Source organism: Lissotriton vulgaris, chromosome 3_1, assembly GCF_964263255.1.
Source record: "Lissotriton vulgaris chromosome 3_1, aLisVul1.2, whole genome shotgun sequence".
Classification (NCBI taxonomy): Eukaryota; Metazoa; Chordata; class Amphibia; order Caudata; family Salamandridae; genus Lissotriton; species Lissotriton vulgaris.
In genome coordinates, this window is record NC_141689.1 from 630,339,097 (window position 1) to 630,360,408 (window position 21,312).

The window sequence follows — 21,312 nt, forward strand, 5'->3', positions numbered from 1 at the left end:
AAATATTGGCATTGCAACTCCTTAGAAAACGTATAGAAGGAAATAGAGTGCTGTGTACTTTGCTTACTCATTCCATCACTGGGACAAGGTGTTTTATCATGGGTATAGGCATTCATCTTCAGATGGTGCAACCAATTGGTGCACCATAACACTTCTAAATTTAGTTAAGACATACCGGTTTTGGCTGTTTTTAAAACACATTAAACACTATTGACACCCCTCTGTTCCCTCCAAGGAAATGTATAGAGCAACCATCGTCTTTTTTGACTCTACACGAAGTCTAGGTTCAGACCTATACAGACTGAAAGTAGCTTTAATGTGACTCTTACTCGATGCTAACACCTATGCTGGCTCCTCCCCCTCTGTCAAGGGGAACACAGATGTAAACGTGGAAACTATATAGGTCAGCCATGGAATGCGAAAGGCATAATCCAATTTGAGACAATCCGATATAATCAGTTTGGTAAAGCTAGTTTTTTCTTTCATCCAGATGGCGAACCAGAGCACCAATAGTTTCATTAAAAGAAGATCCTCCAAATACAACAACCCCACTTCGTTATGCACTATTCGGGAAGGGGCTGATGGAGGCAAACACAGCAGCCCTTTTAAAAAGGTGTTTTCAACGATTTGCAGAGATTTTCTAGTAGTGTACCCCCACAAACCAGCCCCAATGACTCAGTTAAAGGCCTTATACCTGCAATTGTCTCTGAGCTCAGGTTATACGGTGGGATTCAAGTGAATTCTGCATTTGATTTTGAAATAATTCGTATTGGAGCCAAACCTTTGATCAATCCGATATCTTTTCCTGTGAAATTCCAAACCTCAGGTAACACAGTGTTTTTAATTCCAAAGGTAAATCATCACTTGTTAATTAGGGGAATAAACGATCGGCTTCAGATGTTTGTTTTTCCATTTTGAATACTAGGTCTTCATCATTGGTTTGGACTTCAATTCCTTTTGGGGTACAATATATGAAAAAATTTAGCTTGCACAACAGGTCTCGTCCCTATAGGTTTACTGGACTATGATCACATATCACTAACTTGTGCAGGTCTTCAAATAACCCAATGTGCACCTTAACAGGTTCAGTTACAGGATTTGACATTAATCAATTTGAAACTCCTACAACTTGGATACTTTCTCCCGAGAGGGGTAGGTTGGGAACTTCCATCGTTCTTGCAGTGGAACGGGTAGCTCTAGTGTCAACAAGGAACGAAACAGGTGTTCCATTTACCTTGGCATCCACATAGGGACCACTCTGGTGTACCTCTAAGTATGCGCCAAGCATGCATTCCTCCTCCTCCCCTGTCAGGGACGTGGCATTGTGACAAATCAGCATCACGGTCATCAATCTGAATCAAATATTGCTGAGTAACATTTGGGTCATTGGTATGGAATCCCGTGTTCACATTATATTTTAGAACTTAACCATTCATGTGTGGCATAGGGGCTTGTGACATATTTAGTTTTTTTTGTCTTTGAGTCTACTGATTCTGCATAATATCACCTGCTTGGGGCTGTGCCTCTCTAGCCTGGGATACCTGTCCATTCATTTGATTTATTGGATTAAACCTACAATCGCGCTTCCAGTGCCCGAACATGCTTCAAATATAGCACAGATTTGTCTTTTTCAACATTTCTATTGAAGTCATTCTACCTCTTCCTTGAGTCGGCGTATTCTGTTGTTGTTCGCCTGCTACTCCCTGCATGCCTGTATTTGCTTTACCATTTCTCTGTACTACAATTGCACAATCTGCACCATCTCCCATGTAAACTTTCTTTGCTGCTTTCAACTGAGCCAACATCAATATCTCTTTTAATGTCTTATGTTTGGAATCTACTTTGTCTCCACAATATTTAGCATACCGAAGAATTTCATATATTGGTTTGCTCTGCCAACAAATCAAATGCTGTTGTATCATGGCACTAATTTCAGGTCTTAATCCATATACAAATTGGTACACAAAATGGCTTATATCCTTTCCAGATATATTTTCCATTCCACTTTACTGCTTAAATGCCTGTAAAAATCGTTCATAATACGCGTGTACTATTTCCTTTAATTCCTGTGTTCAGTCAATCTTTGCATAATCAATTTCTTTTGTAGAAATCCACCCTTTCAAATATGTTATTGCTTGGTTATATTTTTTCATTCCCTCAGGTGATGGTGCATTGGTTCTCGGATCTCTAGCAAGTTCCGTTTCAGGCCAATCTATAGCAATTCAACATTCAGTCCATAAATCACTATGGACCACAATATCAATTAAGGTATCCAAATCTTAATTTTTTTAATTTATTTTTTATTGTTCTTATACAGCAAAACTGCAAAAAAAAAAAAATCAATTCACATTTCCATCATCTCTCACAATTATCAAAACAAATACAATTACATCCAATTAAAAGTTCATTATTCGTAATAATCCCTAAACACACTCCAGATTTTTGTGCCCAGTCATTTTTTCCTCAGTCCTTTAATAGAATAAGGATTTTACCACCGGTGGTTTTTCCTGTAGCCACTCCGTAGCTATGCACAGGCGTGCAACAGTCATTGCAAAAAAAATAAAATAACGATATTGAAAAAGTGGTTCCGGTGTGTTGTCCTTTGGGATTTTACCTAATAGCAGCATTGCTGGAGTGATAACCGATATTTTAATCACCAAAGACAGAAACTGTTCAAGGTCTCCAATGTAACCCTTAAGCTTAACACAACTATAAAAGATATGTATCGCTCCAGCATCATTTTCCCCACATCAGAAACACTTGCCTTCATTTCCTCCTCCCCATTTTGCCATTCTTTTAGGAGTGTAATATAAATCATATACAGTTTTAAAGAACTGAGCTTTCAAATTTGCAGACATTAAGGCCTCCTTAGATAGTATTAAAAGGTCTTCCACTTCTATCTCTGAATCTCCTAAAGAGTCTCTCCATTTTAGCTTGACTTTTTCCATATCATCGTTCTTTACAGATAGCAATAATTGATATATCACTCCAATTTTAACCGACCTCCTAATTCCTTCAATAACTTTGTTTTCATTTAAGTTCCCTCCGCATAGATTTAGATCACGAATTTGTAGATATTTAAACAAGTAACTTCTAGGCAACAAATATTGATCCTTCAACTCGTCAAAAGATTTACAGATCCCATCCTCATTTATCATATCTCCTAAAATCCTGATTCCTTTCTGTTGCCATATTAAAGTAATTGCATCGGAAAATATACCAGGTAAAATCCTATGAGCGCTGAGGGGCGTATAATACGATACTCTCCCTATCCCCATTGTTTTTATAAACCATTTCCAAACCTTGAACGCACCTAGCACTACCTTAAACCTGGTTCGTTTATAGTAACTCCCATCAATCTCTTTAACTAAAGATTGCTTTGCACATGCGCCTAACTGAATATCAAAAATATTCGGGGCATTAGCCACCTCAGTTCCTTGCTCACCAGTGATCAAAACCCTCATCTTTAACAGAAAACAAGTTACATAATACAAAAAAAATCTGGGACCCCCATTCCTCCCCTTAGCTGTGGTAAAGTCATATAATTCATTGCCCTTCTGGGTCTTCCTGGGCTCCAGATAAATTTCCCACACCTTGCCTGTAGTGCCTGTATTTTATCTTTAGAAATTTCTAAAGTTATGGACCTGAATAGATATAAAACTTTTGGCAATACGTTCATTTTTAAAACATTTGATCGTCCAATAATGGTTAAGTATAGACGCTCTCACCTATCCAAAGATAACTTGATTTTAGCCATAAGCGTGTTCCAATTTGCTTCAACTAACATGTTTGCCCTTATTAAAATACCTAAGTACGTTACTTCCTTTACCACCCTACAATCCTGCCATACTACAGTCTCAGAACAAAGAATTTGAGTTTTTGCCTCATTCAATTTATATCCGGCTATTGTCCCAAGGATCTTCGCCAGTCGCTCAATTTCTTTTATTGCAGTATCAGGGTTGGTAGTTGCCACGGCAATATCATCGGCGTAGGCAAAAACCAAAAAATTGTATTCTTCAACTTTATAGGGTGGGATCAAAATATTCCGACTTAGTAACTCTATAAAAGGATTAATATAAAGGGCAAACAAAAGAGGTTAGCAAGGGCATCCTTGTCGAGTACCGCGTGTAATTCTAACGGTATCCAAAAGTAAGCCCATAGCAGATATCTTTGCCATAGGGTGTAAATATAAAGATTGAATTGAATGAATACATTTCTGACCAAACCCCATTTCTCTCATTAATTTCCACAAATATCCCCACTGCACACGGTCAAACGCTTTTTCCACGTCAAGCAGAATCAGCGCTAAATCATTCCTTTTCATGGCAGCTATATCAAATAAAGAGATGACTTTATTAACATGTTTTACCGCCCCTCTTCTAGGTATAAAACCGCGTTGGTGATATGAAACTAAGGAGGTCATGCAATGCGTTAACCGATTAGCTAATATTTTGGAATATATTTTATTATCTACTTTTAACAATGATATCGGTCGATAAGAACCTACTAGCTCTGGTGGCTTACCCTTCTTGCAAAAAACTACTATAGTCGCTTCGGCCCACGATTTTGGTGGATATCCAAGCTGAGCATCTCGCATAACTTCTAATAACTCCTCTTTAATATCATGGTAAAATTGTGTATAGACCTCGCTAGGTATCCTATCAGGACCTGCTGCTTTTCCATTTGCGAGGCTTTTCATGGCTTTTTCCAACTCTTCCTCTGTAATCGTGTCTTCCAGCCATTGTGCCTCTGTTGAGTCTAACCTTTTTAAACCCTCTTCTAACATTACTGCCCAATCTGATCCATCACCATCAGCTCCTTTCTGTTGATCATATAACTCTGAATAAAACTGTTGAAAAATCTTAAGTGTTTCTTGTGGGTCCGAATGAGCCACCCCAGCGGAATCCATCATTTGAACAATGTTTCTGGTTGATTCCTTTATTCGTAATTGGGCCGCCAATTTTTTCCCAATTGCCTCACCATACTCATATTTTTCCATCTTAGATGTAAGAAATCTCCTTGCATTTTCTACAGACCAGTGTCCTAGCACTTTCGCTCTATCCTTTGCCACTTTGTCCTCCAATTTAGTTAAATCGCTCCCCCCGCTAACTATCCCTGCATCAATAATGTTTCAGATTGACTTAATTGAAAATATAATCTATCTAGCTCCTGTCTCGCCTTCCTTTGATTCTTGCATGAAAAACTGATACATTCCCCCCGAAATCCTGCTTTAAAAGTATCCCAGATTATAGCCTGCGTGGTAGATCCCTTATTTTCCTGAAAAAATAGTTTGATCCACTTCCTCATATGATCCCTAAAATCACTGTTTACCACCAGCTTCCTATCAAATGTGAAATTAAATTGTCTAGATTTAATCAACCCCAAACCTATCTCCAATACTATAGGAGAGTGATCTGATGAAATCCTAGGATACACAGTAATTATCGCTCCTTCTATTACAGAGGCCGGGGCAAAAAAATAATCGAGTCTGACCAGTTTTTTGTGGGGATGAGAATAAAAAGTATATCCACTATCCTGTGGTCTTATATACCCCCACATGTCCACCAACCCTTGGTCTTGCACTAAGTTCGTTAGTGCTTTATATACTTTTTGCTTACGACCCTTATACTTGGCAATCTTTCAATGAGCTATTAGTCAAATTAATATTCATATCCCCACAGATCAATACAGGCTGAGACCAGGTGGCTAATTCCAAGTTTACCTCAACTAGAACTTCCGGATCATCTAGATTGGCGCCGTAAATGTTACATAACGTCAGTTTTTTGCCATCCACACAAAATTCAGCGATTGCCCATCTTCCTTTTTTATCAGCTAATGTTCTTCCTGATACTACATTATTACCTTTACACATGAGGGCCACACCCCGTATCAAACTGGATTGTCCTGCAGTAATCACTAATGAAAATCCAAGTTCTTTTTAGAACACCTCTATTTGACCATGGTATATGAGTTTCCTGCAAACACAATAAATGTGGTGCAATATATCTTAATTCAGCTACGAAGGTATCCAAATCTTTCAATAAAGCCTTTGAGACCGTCATGAACCTTTCAACTTGTCTATACCACGCAACAGGTTTCTCTCTTAGTTTAGGGAAATCATTTGTAAAGGACAATATGTCTGGTCTAGTCCATGGAACAGGGACACAACCTCCTCTAGGCGCTTCCCTCATTGGAAGTATTTTAATTTCAGATTTTTCTGCTTCTCCTTCAAACATTGGATACATGGGCATAGCCTTTTTTTTTGTTTCCTTCTTTTTAGCCCATTTGCCTTCCCACAGCTCTCTAACTCACCCAGTTTCCTAAGAGTTGTCAATGGCTTCTTAATCTGTAATCTTTTGCCTGAGGGTTTTAGATTCTCAAGATGTTTGTCACTGAAATCTAATCGATATGTCTTTTGTAATGTTTTTTGATTTTTGTATGTCCACCCCATATTTCTGTGCGACTTCAGCTAATTTTGAATGATTATTTCTAGCTTGTTGGGTAATATCCTTACATACAAATAACAACTCATCATCCCGAAAATAAATGATTCTACCAGGACTGATAGTACCCAAAATCATTTCTTTCAATTCCACTTTAAGCTTTGCTACAGCAAGTGATTTTTCATTTGCATTTTTCGTTGCACATGTTCCCTCAACTTCCGTACCCATGTTAAATGTGGATGGGGCTGTATCCTTAGTCCAATCATCAAGTTCCTACGGAGTAGGACTATCTAGTTCATCCTTTTATGACCCTCCACTAGCTCCCTCCGTTTGTGGTGTAACATGTTTCAGAACCTCGTGTACCCATTTGTAAACTCTTTCCTACCATGGCTTGCATTCCTCTATTGGGAGTCTCTATATTTATTTCTATTGTACCTGATGAAGGGGTTGGTCTCATTTGATTGTGTGATACATCAGTTTGAACTGTTTCTATACTAACTCCTGACTCGTTTTCTTAGTGAGAATGATCACAATTCAGATTTATTGAATTTGGATTTGTTTGTTCCATATTCGATCCACGTGGAATAATATTAGTATCTCCTAATACAGTGGGAACAGTCAATACATGTATCTGCTGTCATACACTGCCTGATTGATATAAAGAAATGACAGGTCCTATGGTTACTGGAACTAAAAGAGCATATGAGCCATTCAGAATCATGGGGTTAATAAATCCTGCTCCTCTAGCTGTTTGTTCTTCGATCAAAAAAGGATTATGAGGATTTGAGCTATTGGGCAGTAAAGGTGCATCTGGTTGAGTTCTTACAAAAAGATTTGTCCTTGTTTGAGATTGATTTTCATTATATGGGTGAGGTTGATTTAACAGTAATTCATTTAAAAAATACATAATCTATTTCATTCTCGCTCTTGTCAGTTAATGCCAATGTCTGAGAGATCTCAAGATGTTTTTTCTTTTCTTACATTTTTCTCCTACACCCATTTCTGCTACTGATACAGGGTACGTTTGTGCTCCCTCTGCAACGCCCTTTCTCCAAATCCTCTGTTGAGAATTACAACTAGCCTCAACATACTATTTGTAATGTGTTCTTATATCTTCCCTGATAGTTCTGTTTTGATGTGCAACCTGTTCCCATTCTCCGAAGGGTTCATACTTCATAAGTCTCGGAGGCGGTTTTATATCGTTCCACTGTTTCCTCTAATTTTCAAGAATTTGTATATATTAAATGTTCCATATTGTGGAAAAGCTAAAGCAGGGCTCGGAAAATCATAAAAATTGTACTGGACCCGCAGGTCTCGTAACTTGAATAATCTACTCGACCTAACCGTAATGTACTTGACCCGTAAACTAGTCTCAAATTGTGTGATCCTAAGCAAATATTTTGTCTTATGGAGCCGCCTTTTTCTTTATTATCACATAAGGGTACACATGATACATGGCCTGCCTTTTATATCACTATAGCATTGACATCTGTGCAGAAGTAATAATTCCGAGGTTATGTTTAAAAACAAATTTCTCTGGTGGTACTGCCGACGATATCTCACACGCACAGCTCCTTCAAAACATAGGAAACAAATGTGGGATCACACTGCTTCACCTCCCAGCACGATTGCCCCTAGGCATCATGGTAAATGCAGTTCGCCAAGTGTGTGTACTTGCAAAGTCTCTGGAGTGCTTTACCAGGTAGGTGCAGATTAGTGCTGGCCATATCTAGACATGTGTTTCTGGATTGTTATCCGTCATCAGTAGAGATTAGGCAATTCGAATGTATGGGGTTGCTGAGCAGGCTGCCAAAGTATTCTCGGGTCACAAAACATAGCAGACAAACTTACATAGTGTATGCCACTCTGAGACCACACTTAGGTGTATATCCTGGATCATAGGTCACTACATACCTGATAACAACTTCAATTCAACAATAACAGAGAAAACGTATTCAAACATTAAGCACTAAAAAACATTGCCCTCCAATTCTCGTTAGTTACATATTAAGCAACAGCATTGCGCAAAACCCTATTAATACTCACACTACATGTCTCGTCCTCTCTTCGTTTTTCTTCAGAACTGTCACTTGGTCAAGTTTCACTGAACTTGGGATGTGGGTTTATCTATAGTGGCCTTAATATGCATCCCCATATATCCCAGTTTCGTCAGACAGCTAACCATCCAACATGCTACCAGAAAAACTGTTGTTGCGTTTGTACATGACACAAACTTATTTACACTTAAATTATCTAACCTCTGGCTGCCTATCACACTCTATTGATCCTGAGGGATCTTGTTCTGTGCTGAAAGGGACTGGATATTCAGAGGATAAGCATTTATCCATTGGGGACCAGGAATAATGTAATTGCTATATCCAAATGTTATTTCATACAATTAGAAAGCTCAATGGACCAGCTAAAGAATATAAATCAAATGGTTTACCCAAAAGGAAATAATGAGTCCGAATCAGCAACTTAGTTTAAGTTTCAACGTTTAGTTATTCATTCAAAAGTAAAGAACATTAAAATAAACATCATACAGTCCTAGGATTAAATTAGTACTGGATTTAATTAAGTAATATTAAATTCTCTGAGATTCAAGGATGACAGGGAAAAAATCTTCCTCAGCCGAGTTAGATTTGGACGTCTACAGCATGTGGGTCAATATAAAATCAGTTGAGCCTCATACAAACCTTTGGGAAAGTTCAGTAACTTCCAAGTGACCAGTACCAGTTCATTAAAGACAGTAATCTGTCTCAGTCCTTCGCTCCAATACCAAAGTCACAGCAGCATGACGTGAAACCTTCAGCCGGAAAGGTTCAACTGCGATAGCACACCGGTTGGCAGCAGATCGCAGTATTACGCCACAGTTCGCTTTTTTTCTCAGACGTCCAAGACGTCATTACTCACTGCTGCAAAGGTGCCCTTTTTACAGGCCCTAAATCTGAACAATTATACTCCAATGGTTTCTGGGGTGACACCCCTTGGCATCACCAGAAATGTCAGACCACTCTGTTCTATTGGTTGTCTTCGATGGGATGAGGATGATGTAGTAGGCAAAAAGAATACAATCTGTAAGAATTAAGAAATTCAGGTTATGTAGTTTACTTAAAACATTGTAAGCTTAGTAGTATGAACAATGAGATATTTCAGAGAGTAAGTGAAACAACGCTGACTTGTCAATAGTCCTTTCTCAAGAATCTGTTCTAGTGTGTATCAGATTTTGTTGCTACTGCAGGTAAGCTGTATTGAGGATGTCAAAGGAAACAGTTGCGAGTTAGAATAGCGATGGCAACTTTGTTAAATGTTCCCACAGACTTCAGACTATTCATTTCATAAGTTAACATTTGAGAAAGAAGACCAAGATTGGAGGCCCACATAATATACAGTTAGTTACACGATACATTATGCTGAATTATAAATCTCACATTAATAACATCTGCTATTTTCAAACGTATAAGTAAAATATGTTAACACTCAAATCAAATCGTAATAAATTCATGTAATTATATGGTGCTCATAAAATGTTGTAAGTGTTAATGTTGCACATGTAGGAAAAGTACATGTAAGCTTGTTTGCTTGTATGCATATCCATGACACACATATATACGGAAACAACTTTAACTCAAGTCCGTGTAGCCTCTACATTTCTTCTGTCATTTTCGGTGCACACGTTACATCATGAAATAATTATTTAACTTGATCACATTAAATTTGATCTATTGCATATAGAATTTGTTTTGTTATTAATATCACATTATCAAATTATAAGATCATCGTCATTAAAATTGTTAAAAATTCACATCTATTGAAGGCAATCTTAAAATATATCATAGGTTATTCCACCATCTGCATGCTTTTACGATGCAGTATTTGAATCAAAGGCGCATTTGTCGTTTACCATAAACGTGAAGCTTAACACATTTTTGTCATCATTTATGTAAAGTGTAGTCAATTGTTTCTTTTTGGCATACATTTGTTAAGTGAAATTTCTATCAATCTCAAACCTCTTTTACTACTCAGATCTCCCAAACAAGCCTTTCTAAACCCTTCCATCATGTATACCTCCTAGACTCATCCGATACCTCATCTCTCTCCCTAATCCACTTCTAGGGACTCTGCCCTCCCCCAACTGTCCTTTACTCATCCCTAACATTGACCTATTGCTATGATTTCCATTTAAACACTTTCTACAACCCCGCTTCTATCCCTCCATTATACCTTTCAATTCAACTAACAGACTCACATTTCCACTGCTCAAATTAAGTTCCTATACTAATTCACTGCTACTCGCCAAAAACCGATTTGACGCCTCGTCAGGGGTAGTAAGTGCTATATAAATGCAATTACAGTGAGAGGAAAAATATATAGAATTTGAATCACAATTTTCTCCCAAAATATGTGTACCCTTACAGAGTTCTGCTGGCAGGAAAAGCAACTCTTTACGAGCCAGAAAACGCCAAAGAAGGAATTACCCATGTGTTCACAAACAACAGAAATGTTGTGTTAGAGAGAAGGAAAAATGTAATCCACGCTCCTTATTACCCAGTGCAGTATCTTGGAGATTTTCTCTTAGAGGTATGTAGATGAATAAGAAATATTAATTTACTATTTTGCAATTTATTTTTGGGGTCACCTTTTCAGTTTATGAGCTATCTAATCACAAAACATCTGCCTGTTTAGCTGTATGTAGTCTATGCTTAAAGGAACAGATGTTACATCTTCACTCTTTACAATAACTTCTGACAGTTGTGTTGACCCCACCCATTATTGATGTATTCTGCTCTCACAATCATTTTCTCTTTCATTGTACAGCCTATGTTGGATTTTCTGATATCATTATTTATAGTAACTGGGGTGAAACGCACTGGATGCAGCAACCCAGAGAACTGCCTTTGCCTATGCTGCACTACGTCATCTGGAATATGACCTCATGGGAGGCATCCCATGGTTGTGGTGTGGGTGGAGCTCTGGTCAGAGGCTGCCGACTGCAGGGGGCTGACCAGCAAACTGCATGAGGAAAGACAGAACACTGAGGCTGGTCAAAAGGACTCTGCAGTACCTCGGCTACTGAGCCCCATGGTTTGAGTTGTGACCTAGAAGCTAACTGGAGGAGAGATTCGGGTCCTTTGTATCCAAAGAACCCCTCAGTCTTCTTCTGGAAATTTCACAGTTTTCATAATAGATGAAGTTAACAGTAGCTTCTGCAGCAGGATGTGAAATATTTGGGACAGAGGTTAAAGCATGGCTGAATTTATGTCCTGCTGCGAGGCAGCACGTGTAACCATTATTGTGTGTCTTGCACAGTGTGTTTATTCCACAAGATTTGCCATACTGAGGTGTGGTTTCACATGACTTCCCATGGGCACCCAAGAATGCCCATAAAGTCATTGATTAATATATGGGATATTACAAAGCTTATTTTAAGGTTCAAATAGAGAAGGCATGGATATAATGGCGACCATATGCTACCCAGAGCTGGAAAGTATGGGTAGATATTTAGTAGTGGAAGTGGATTCACACATTGTATCCTGGAGATTGTAGAATACCCTGGAAAAGGCACGGTAATACTGTACAAGAATTGTTATTGAGGGCTTTTCAACAATATGACAATATTGCAAGATAAAAACTGTGATGGTATGACACGCCTAGAAACTGTCCCTGTGTTTAGCTTTGATTATTTATGAGACCTGAAATATCAGAGCATACACAAAGTTACGACCTAACTTGATAACTGACCAGGTGTAACATAGTCTTTTGAAGAAGTGGCTGAATTTAGTCCACACACTTAAACATTCCTTCCAGATTAATCAGTTTACTGTTTTTAGTATCGCTGTGTTTGATGTTAATAATACAATAAGTGTATGCATCCCACAATATGTGTAAAATTCCTAAAACTGTAAAAATCAAACTTGGGTGATAATTTAACCACCCAGGTATTGGATAAGCTGTATCACCAGTGAACATAAAAATGTGTAAAATCATCATCTTCAAAGTTACTTGGAACTCCAGGTGTTCCCACCGACAAATCTGTATTTCTCACAGGATTCACTCACTTGTCACCCATTTAATATAACATACTTTCTGATGTCGTAGTCATCTCTCCCTACTGATGTGAAGGACAAGCATCTGCTGTTGCAGTCTACCGAAATATCAAGTCTCAGGTCTTCAGCGGAATGGTTTGCTCAAGTCTAAATGAGCTCCTCCAAATGAGCCTAAGCTATTATTTGAGGGATGGTACAAATAGCCTAACATACCAAACAGCAGGCACAGCTGGATCGGTGTAGATAGAGAACTTCGTGGTGAAGACATTTTGTACACTGGAAGATTGACTTGCTAATATCATTGACTTTTTTTATATCTCTTATTATTAATTTTATGAAATAAGCTTACATCACCAGTACAGGTCACAGAAAAATCCAATAATATCTGTTCCGGTCTTCCCTAAATTAAAAGCAATAAGCATATCTCACTATGTAGTTTTGTATAGAAAAGTAGTATTGAACATCTCACAGAGTGTCTGATGTCTAGGAGTAAGATTTTTTTTGGCACAACCCTGGCATTTCTTTCTTTCTTTATCTGGATGACAGCAGAAGTTCATTTCCATGCGGCACATGGATATAGAGGGAGGGTCCAAGGACCTCCAGGTCCTAGCAATGTCTCTCTCAGGTATTAAATAGCCAATACCTGCTACAGTTCATTAAGCCTGATTATAATGAAATAATCATTGCTTGTTACAACTCAACAATGATACCATATGACTTATTCTGTATACTAATTGTCAGCAGTTGATAAAGCTGATGTCCTGTTGGTGTACGATAAAAGTAATGATGTATTTCTATGCCTCTATGAATGTACTATGCCGTTTATAAAAAATCCTAATAAAACCTTGTTTAAAAAACACAAAAGTAGCCGATCCCCCGCTAGTGTTCCATCGTATGTTTTGGCTGCCCATCTCTCCATGGTCCCCAGGAGTGCCATCCTAGGACTCAGCTTTGCAGAGGTTTGTAGTGACTGCAATATGAGCGTGAATTGAGGTCCAATAGTTTGTGATGACATGACATGACCATATAACATGCAAGAAGGGCCCATCAGTATCTTCACATCAAGTGCAGCATGACGATCGACTCATCCTCCATAGCCTATCTGGACAATACACTCGGTGAAAGTAATGAAATTGAATAAGCCTGAGGTTGGAGGAGATGGCTGAGACTCACAGGCATTTTTGTCTCATGCCAGTCATAGTCATCAAGTTCTCCCTGATCCGCTTCCCAGCTTATTCAGCGCTTTAAGAGGTGGTCTGATGCATTGAGTAGTAGGGACCTGCATAGGCAGGATATCCCTTGGCGCCCAAGTGAGCCCATAGTCCGCATCGCCTCCAGCGGATTGATTTCAGAAACCTCCTCCAATATCTTGTGGTGTGGCATACCTGGAGGTACTTGAATAATTGTGAATTATTGAGGTTTTACTAGATTTTTAGTAGGTCAAATGAACCAATGTGGTCTGAGTCCCACAGATCACCCAGTGTCAGGATCCCAATCAGGTCTCATTCCTGGAAGCTCTACAGCCGAACTACCTGTCCCAGCCGTGTCCCCTCCCACAGGGGGATCTGAGCTGTAGTTTCCCCAGCCATTTATGCGTGCAAGGACTGTTCACAATCATAGCACAGGGACCCTGGAGATCTCTGGAAGGGCAGCGGGAGGGCGGGTTCCATGAAGTAGTTTTATGGACACCCCACTGCATAAGGCTAGATCCATCCAGACTCCAGGAGGAGTCCTGATGGTCTCAAAATAGCTATTTATTCAGGAGGACCATATGTGCCTCCCAGTAAAAATCGGGAGTGCCTAGGCCACATTCCTAGGGTGGTGTACATTTGATGTGAGATACTCTGGGTACTCTGCCTGCTCAGTAAAATCATGTCGATATAGCCTACAGGTCCAGAAAGTACGACGTGGGCAGTGGGTAAAATAGTACTGTTTCACATATAAAAATCTAGGGAGGATGAACATCTTATACAGTGCTACTCACCCTGGAAGATTCAATGGAGGGTGGCCAAGGAATCCAGATTTGCCTGCTTGCGTTCCAATATAGGATCAAAGTTTAACTCCCAGGTAGTCTGTGGGTTACAGGCGATGGTAATATCCAGATATTTATTTATTTATCTTTTTATTGTTCAGCTTGTAGCAAGAAGATACAGAGCCCCCAGCGGGACCAAGCAAGTCATTTGGAGCAAAGGGGTAATAAAAGCATTTTACAGTTGAATTCCAAAACAAAACCGACCCTCCACCCTACCCACCCCATAACTCAGCACTGAATGAGTTATTCGAACCCTGTGCTGAACCCACTACCTCGAGCAATCAGTACATCATTACAAATGTCTACTGTAAATTAGGATTGCTAAGCAGGTACCCCGTGAGTGGACCCCAAACGTCCCTAGGCCGTGAGGCCTCAGGCAGTTCCTCCGCATAAGTCCCCAATTGGCCCCTGCAATACAGCAATTATTGGACCCACTTCTTCACTGTCGGGAGAGTTTTAGCCCCCCAACATTGCGCCACCACCCGCTTGGCAAACAAAGTAGAGACAGCCACCAGTCTCTGATTGCAGGGCTTGAGGTTCTTTACCCATCCCAGTAGGCTGACATCAGGCACACACACCACAGTTTCCAGCATTACCTCAGTGAGCACACTGCTGACCTGAGTCCAGAAGGCATGCACACCAGCACAGTGCCATGTAAATGCATAAAATCTGCATCGTCCTGTCCACAACACACACAGCAGGCATTCTCCCGCAGTCCAAATTTATTCAATTGAAAAGGTGTGCAGTAGAGCTGAGGCAAGTATTTGAAATGTAAAATCCCGAGGTTACAATTCGCCGTTAGGCGCCCCGTCAATGTACAGCAGAACTTCCAGGCATCCAGTGACAGAGAGGCCCCCAGTGCTGCGTTCCATTTATTGTTGGAGGGGTTGTCAAGCAGGTCCCGCTTCCTCAAGGAAGCATTATAGAAGTTAGTTATCTGTCCCCTACGTGATTCGCCTGCTAGCACCGCCTGCAGTGCCAGCAGTGTTCTCGGCCCAGCAGGATAGTTGGGATATATAGCTCGGACAGCCTGCCTCACATGCACACAGGTGAACCCCAGCATCATATTGTGTTCTCGCCCTCCCTGTATGTCTGATAATGGTCTAAACTGGTCCTGTGTATAGAGGTCACCCAGCTGTGCAATCCCCCCCTATCCCAGTGTGTGCAATGCAGCGTGCTCTTGTGTAGTAGAAATATCTCAGTGTGCAGCAAGCGGTAGCATTGGGGCGTAGAGGTAATCTAATTGCGCCCTTTTTGCCAGAGTGTTCCATGCCCATGCAGTGCAATGAACAGGGTTGATTTTGACACGCGGCCCAACATGTCCGCCCAATAATGCAACTGCCACCAGCGGCACAGGGAGAACCGAATCTGCCTCGACTGCAATGTGGGGCTGGAACCGCTGTGGGAAATACCAGAAATGCCTGAGCGCACACGTATTAGAGCCTAATATCAGGAGCTTCAAAGCCGCCTCGCTCGAATGGTTGCACCAGTACATCCCAGGTACAGCGGGGCTTTTTGCCTTCCCACACGAAAGATAGCAAAGCTGTTTGAAGCATGTTAAACAATGCAATGTTTAAGCAAATCGGGATATTGATGAACAGATAAAGTAGTTTACACTAGTGGACGTGGATAGGGCAATAAATTCCATAACACCAGGACGTGCACCTGGATCAGATAGAGCCCCTGCGGACGTGTTTTTGAGCTATAAACCTTCCTGGCGATTGTACATTAGACACCTAGCAAATGCAATAGCCCGTGGTGCCCCAATTCCGGCCTCCTGGAAGGGGGCAGAGATTATCCCAGTATTTAAAAAAGGGGATAAATCTATAGCAGCAAACTACAGACCAATCAGTCTCATAGATTCCATCCAAAAAATTATGGGTCGACTAATTTTACAAAAAATCCCGGCATGGATGGAAGATGAGAAGCTCCTATCTCCACTGCAAGCGGGGTTCCGACCCCTTACTAGTACCATCGACCAGGTCTTCTGGTTTGTTAACATCTATTGGAAGACAGTCGTTCTGGGGAAAGGGGCCTTGTATGCGGTCTTTGTGGACCTGAAGGCAGCCTTTAATTTAGTGCCTCGGCACAGGCTGTGGTGTGTCCTGAGGGATATGGGGATGTCATCTGACTTATTATCTCTGATCGTCCGCCTACATGAGGGTAACCATGCGCGTGTACGGTGAGGGGTCCGGGGGGAGGTGACTGAGTCATTCCCCATGGACAGGGGAGTGCGACAGGGTTGTGTGCTCGCACCGACCCTGTTCTCGCTCTTCGTTAACGGGGTGGCTGGCTTCCTCTCCTCGGTCCCTCTTGATGCCCCAAAGCTGGCGAATGAACACATACCTATCCTCATGTTTGCGGACGATACTTTAATCATTTCCAAGACCCCCAGCTGCCTGCAGAAAGCTTTAAACAGGTTTGAGGAATTCTGCTCTATGCTGGGCCTTACCATTAATACGGAAAAAACAAAGTTCATGTCCTTCAATGAACATAGGTCATTCCGGGGTAAGGTTTATATAAATAACGTCCCCCTTGAAAAAGTTGATGCTTTTATCTATCTAGGAGTGACGATACAGGCAAACATGGGGTGGTCAAAACAATTTGATATTGCCACTCTAAAGCATAAGCAGCAGGCCGGGATTCTCACAACTAAGTTTAGAACCTCATTGTCCAAACCAATTAGTCCATTGATGGAAATCTATGGATTGAAGGTCCTAAGCTCAGCGCTTTACGGAGCAGAGCTCTGGGGGTTTGCAAACCTATCAACCCTGTCAGTAGCTGAAAACTCTTTTTTGCGAAAGGCTACCTGAAAAGCACGCCAATGTACCCATTGCTGCTAGAGCTGGGTAGGAAAACTGTAACTGATCTGGCGAAACTCCGACCTCTCTTGTATTGGCGAAGACTGTGGTGTACGCCCGAGCTTGCTCATTACGCCTCGGGCCTCAAAGATGTAATGGTCACTGATCAATTCCATAAGATTAGATGGCTGAGAGAGATCAGGGCGTTGTTGGAAAATCTAGGTTTGAGTGACCTGTGGGCCGATCCCCTCAATGCATCATTTCCTTCCAAGAAGACCCTGAAGGAGATGTATTGGGATAAAATCATGATTACAGCATGTACAAATGGCTCAACAAGGCACTTGACTGGCAGATTCCTTGAATTTAAGATTAGGACTGTATTAGAACAATATTGGGATGCTATTGAAAAACCATTGGACAGAAAGTTGTATTTCCAGCTGAGGGTCGGTACACTACCTGTCAGGTCATTCACTAGTAAGTGGACAGGGGTGGCTGAGAAGGTGTGCCCAAAATGCCACGAAGAACAGGAAACAATTAGTCATCTGTTGTTTTTTTGCCCTTTGTACAAGAAACCCCGTATTATGTGGGTAATACCTATCTGTAAATTGCTTGGCTTTACTAGACATGGAGAGGCGATGAGAGTATTAACAACGGATTTATTCCCATTAATAGCAACTGCGGTAGCTACATTTTTGGGATGGGCCTGGTCTATCCGGGCAAAGGTACTTTGCTAGGGCCGTTTATGGACCTAATCTTTACTGTTATTTTTGTATCCCATTTTTTCTTTTATATAATGAACAGGGGTAGGAAATATTGGAGGAATATCGTAGATTTATGTACTTATCTTATCAATTTTAACAAGAGCCTCATTTGGCAGTTATATGATGTTTAATATTTTCTTAAAAATTTCTAATATTTATTATTTTAAATTGTGTGTATATGTATGCTGTGCTTTTTATGACAATTCTGTCGAATAAAGCTATTTTGATTAATTGATAAAGTAGTTTGGGCAGAATCGTCATTATGACGACTGCTATTCGATCCGCTAGGGAAAGCGGTAGTTTAAGCCATCTTGCCGCCTGGTCAGTAACCTGAGTGAGGACACGGCCATAGTTCATAGAAATCACCACATCGGGTCTCCTGTGCAACCACACGTCTACATACCGGACCGGATCAGTGGACCTCGTCAGGGGGGAAGTCTAACTCCACTTCACGGATACCAGCTGTCAGCGGGAACACCGTTGACTTGGCCCAATTTATGCCAAGGCCTGAATACCTCTCAAACTTCACGTACTCACTGAGTAATTCCGGTAGATACGTAGCTGGCTCGCGGACATACAGCAACATGCCACCCGTGTATGGCGAAACCACCAAACGCCGCTGACAGAATCTCAATGCCGCCTGAGCATGTCGCTGGCGTAATTTCATGCCAAAGGCTCTAATGTGAGCGCAAAAAGTATTGGCGACAGTGGACAGCCCTGCCGCGTGCCTCTATTTATTGGAAAGGCGCCAGGCACCCAGCCGTTCACGTGTACCCACGCCGCTGGCGTAGCATATAGCAGGTGGATCCATTTGAGAGAGAAAGGTGGCAGGCCCATGCGCAGCAGCACAGTGAACATATACTCCCATTGCAGAGAGTCGAACACCTTTGCAGCGTCTAGCAGTACCGCGGCCACCTGAAAATCTGACTCAAAGTTATGTAAAGTTGCAAAAACAGTGCGCAGGTTATGCAAAGTCAATCTGGCAGGTACAAATCCCAACTGGTCCAGGAGTACCAGGTTGGGAACTAAGGCCTGGAGTCTGTCGGCGGTCATTTTTGCCAGAATTTTGACGTCAATATTGACCGTGGAAAGGGGCCTATAGGAGTCACACGCATTGGCTGCTTTGTCCGGCTTCAAGAGCATGACAATGAGTGCCTCCTTGAGTGTGGGATGGAGGACGCCAGTTTCATATGCCTCGACATATATGTTTAATAATCATGGGGCCTGTTCTTCGGCATAGGCCTTGTAGAACTTACTCAGGAGCCCATCAAGGCCTGCTGCCTTACCTGTCTGCAGCGATGCAATGGCGAGCCTGACGTCCTCGACATCAAATGGCTTAGTGAGGTATTCTCGCTGGGCGACCGACAACCAGCCCAGCGCAATATCATCCAGGTAAGAGTTGACGTCAGCTGCTGGGGCATGGGTCCGCTTCCCAAAGAGATCAGAGTAGAAGTCTAGCACCACTTTACTTATCTCTGGTGTGGTGTAGTGTGCCTCACCCTCCTCATCTAGCATTTCAGTGATGTATTCCTGACTCCGGGGAGCCAAAAACCTCTGTGCAAGGGAGTGACTGGGCCTTTCCCCATCCCCATAATACCGTGCCATGCTTTGACGCGATCTATGTGCCATCTCCTGGTCTACGGTTTCATTATGCTCTGAAGCCAGGTCACCTATCGTAGCCAGCTTTTCTGGGACAGGGTTCCGCTCATTGTCATGCTCCAATATGGATATTTACACAGCAAGCTTACTGATTCTGTGGCATAAATCTTGCAAGACCCCAGCTTGCGCACCAATAAACATTCCTATATTCCAGGTACTCGACTTGACATTTTGTGGTCCAAAGGATAGCATTTGTTTTTCTCATAATTAATCTCAAATTTGTTTTGGTTGCAGTAGTAGGATAAACTCCTTTTTTGTGTGAAAAAAACGTTATTTTTCAGTTTACGTAACATATACAAGAACACCCAATTGGCATCACCACAATGTATGTATACAGTTCGACAACCTCATTATTGGCACTTAGGAACATAGGCAGCATCCAGAGAGGTACATACACATAAGGAATAAACACAATAGCAGACAAATAGAAACATTGTGAGGAAGCAGCCAAGCACATCACAACTATAGGTGGTATATAACTATAGGGGTCACCCCTCCCTCACCATCAGACCCCGACCCAACTGGCGTACACTCCCTGCTACTCGCACTGTCAGACTCGCCCTGGGAGGACGGGGATAAACTCCTTAAAGTATGTTAGAGGCCAATTCTGGTGAGTTCTAGGAGGGCTGTCCGCAAATTGAATAACAATTACTCACTAGCTGTTCAGTTTTGGAGGACAGGCACTTGATTTATTCAGTCATGTCAATGCCAGATAAATATAAGTTGAAGTGCATTGCTGCAAGGATGCATCCCTGTTTTAGATCTTTGTTTAATGCATTTTTTGTTGAAGGCTGGTGTTGCTATCTAGTTGAACTTGAAACCAGTTAAATGCGTAGAAGCTTATGTCTTTCAACAATTTCTCTGAAAGACCCCATTTTACAAGTTTTGTCCAAAGTAGGTTTCTATGAATGGAATCTAAAGCTTTCTTGAAGTCCATAGAGCAAACGTGCCATTGGCTCCTTGCCTGTTTATTTTTGTGAATTAGTAGTCTTAATACTATAATGCTGTCTTGTGTACTACCATTTGCTTGAAAACCGGTCTGGAATCACAGATTTTTTTTTTTTTTAGAGCCCATGGTTTTTAATATTCTCAAATCAGTGATGAATAGCATTTCATTTCATAATCTTTATTTCGGTACATTAGTACCATAAAAGATACATAAAAACATATACTGATGCATAAAAACAGGGATTGACTTTATTACAAAATACCAAGTGAAGTGAAGTGCAGTCCAATGATTATTACAAGGAAACAAATGTGGGGGTGTCTATCCTTACATTAAGAACCTTATATAAATAGTTAAAAAGGCATTTGTAACGGATGAAAACATATAGCATTCGGAATTGAGTCCATGATTTTTCTAAACAATCCAATGTTGAAAATATTTTATATATATACTTGTGATATTCATTGGTAGTACAATTAACAATGTTATTTTATAGTGCAGCTCTTACATCTCAAAAAACCTCTTTAAAATTTCAGGCCTACTTTTGCTCTTATAAAATTTGTAGCTAGCAAAAACCTACTAATACCAAAAATAATAACCTGGCTAGTATCAGTCTTTAAAGA

The 21,312-nt window shown here is 41.0% G+C and overlaps 1 protein-coding gene across 1 annotated transcript in view; it reads left to right on the forward strand.

The window, feature by feature from the left end:
- The window catches only part of SLF1 (SMC5/6 complex localization factor 1), a 754,058-nt gene that overhangs the window by 106,553 nt on the left and 626,193 nt on the right, over positions 1-21,312 (forward strand). Inside the window, exon 5 of the mRNA XM_086960920.1 lies at positions 10,862-11,024. Coding sequence (XP_086817046.1) covers positions 10,862-11,024 — 163 coding nt within the window. The remainder of the gene's footprint in view (positions 1-10,861; positions 11,025-21,312) is intronic.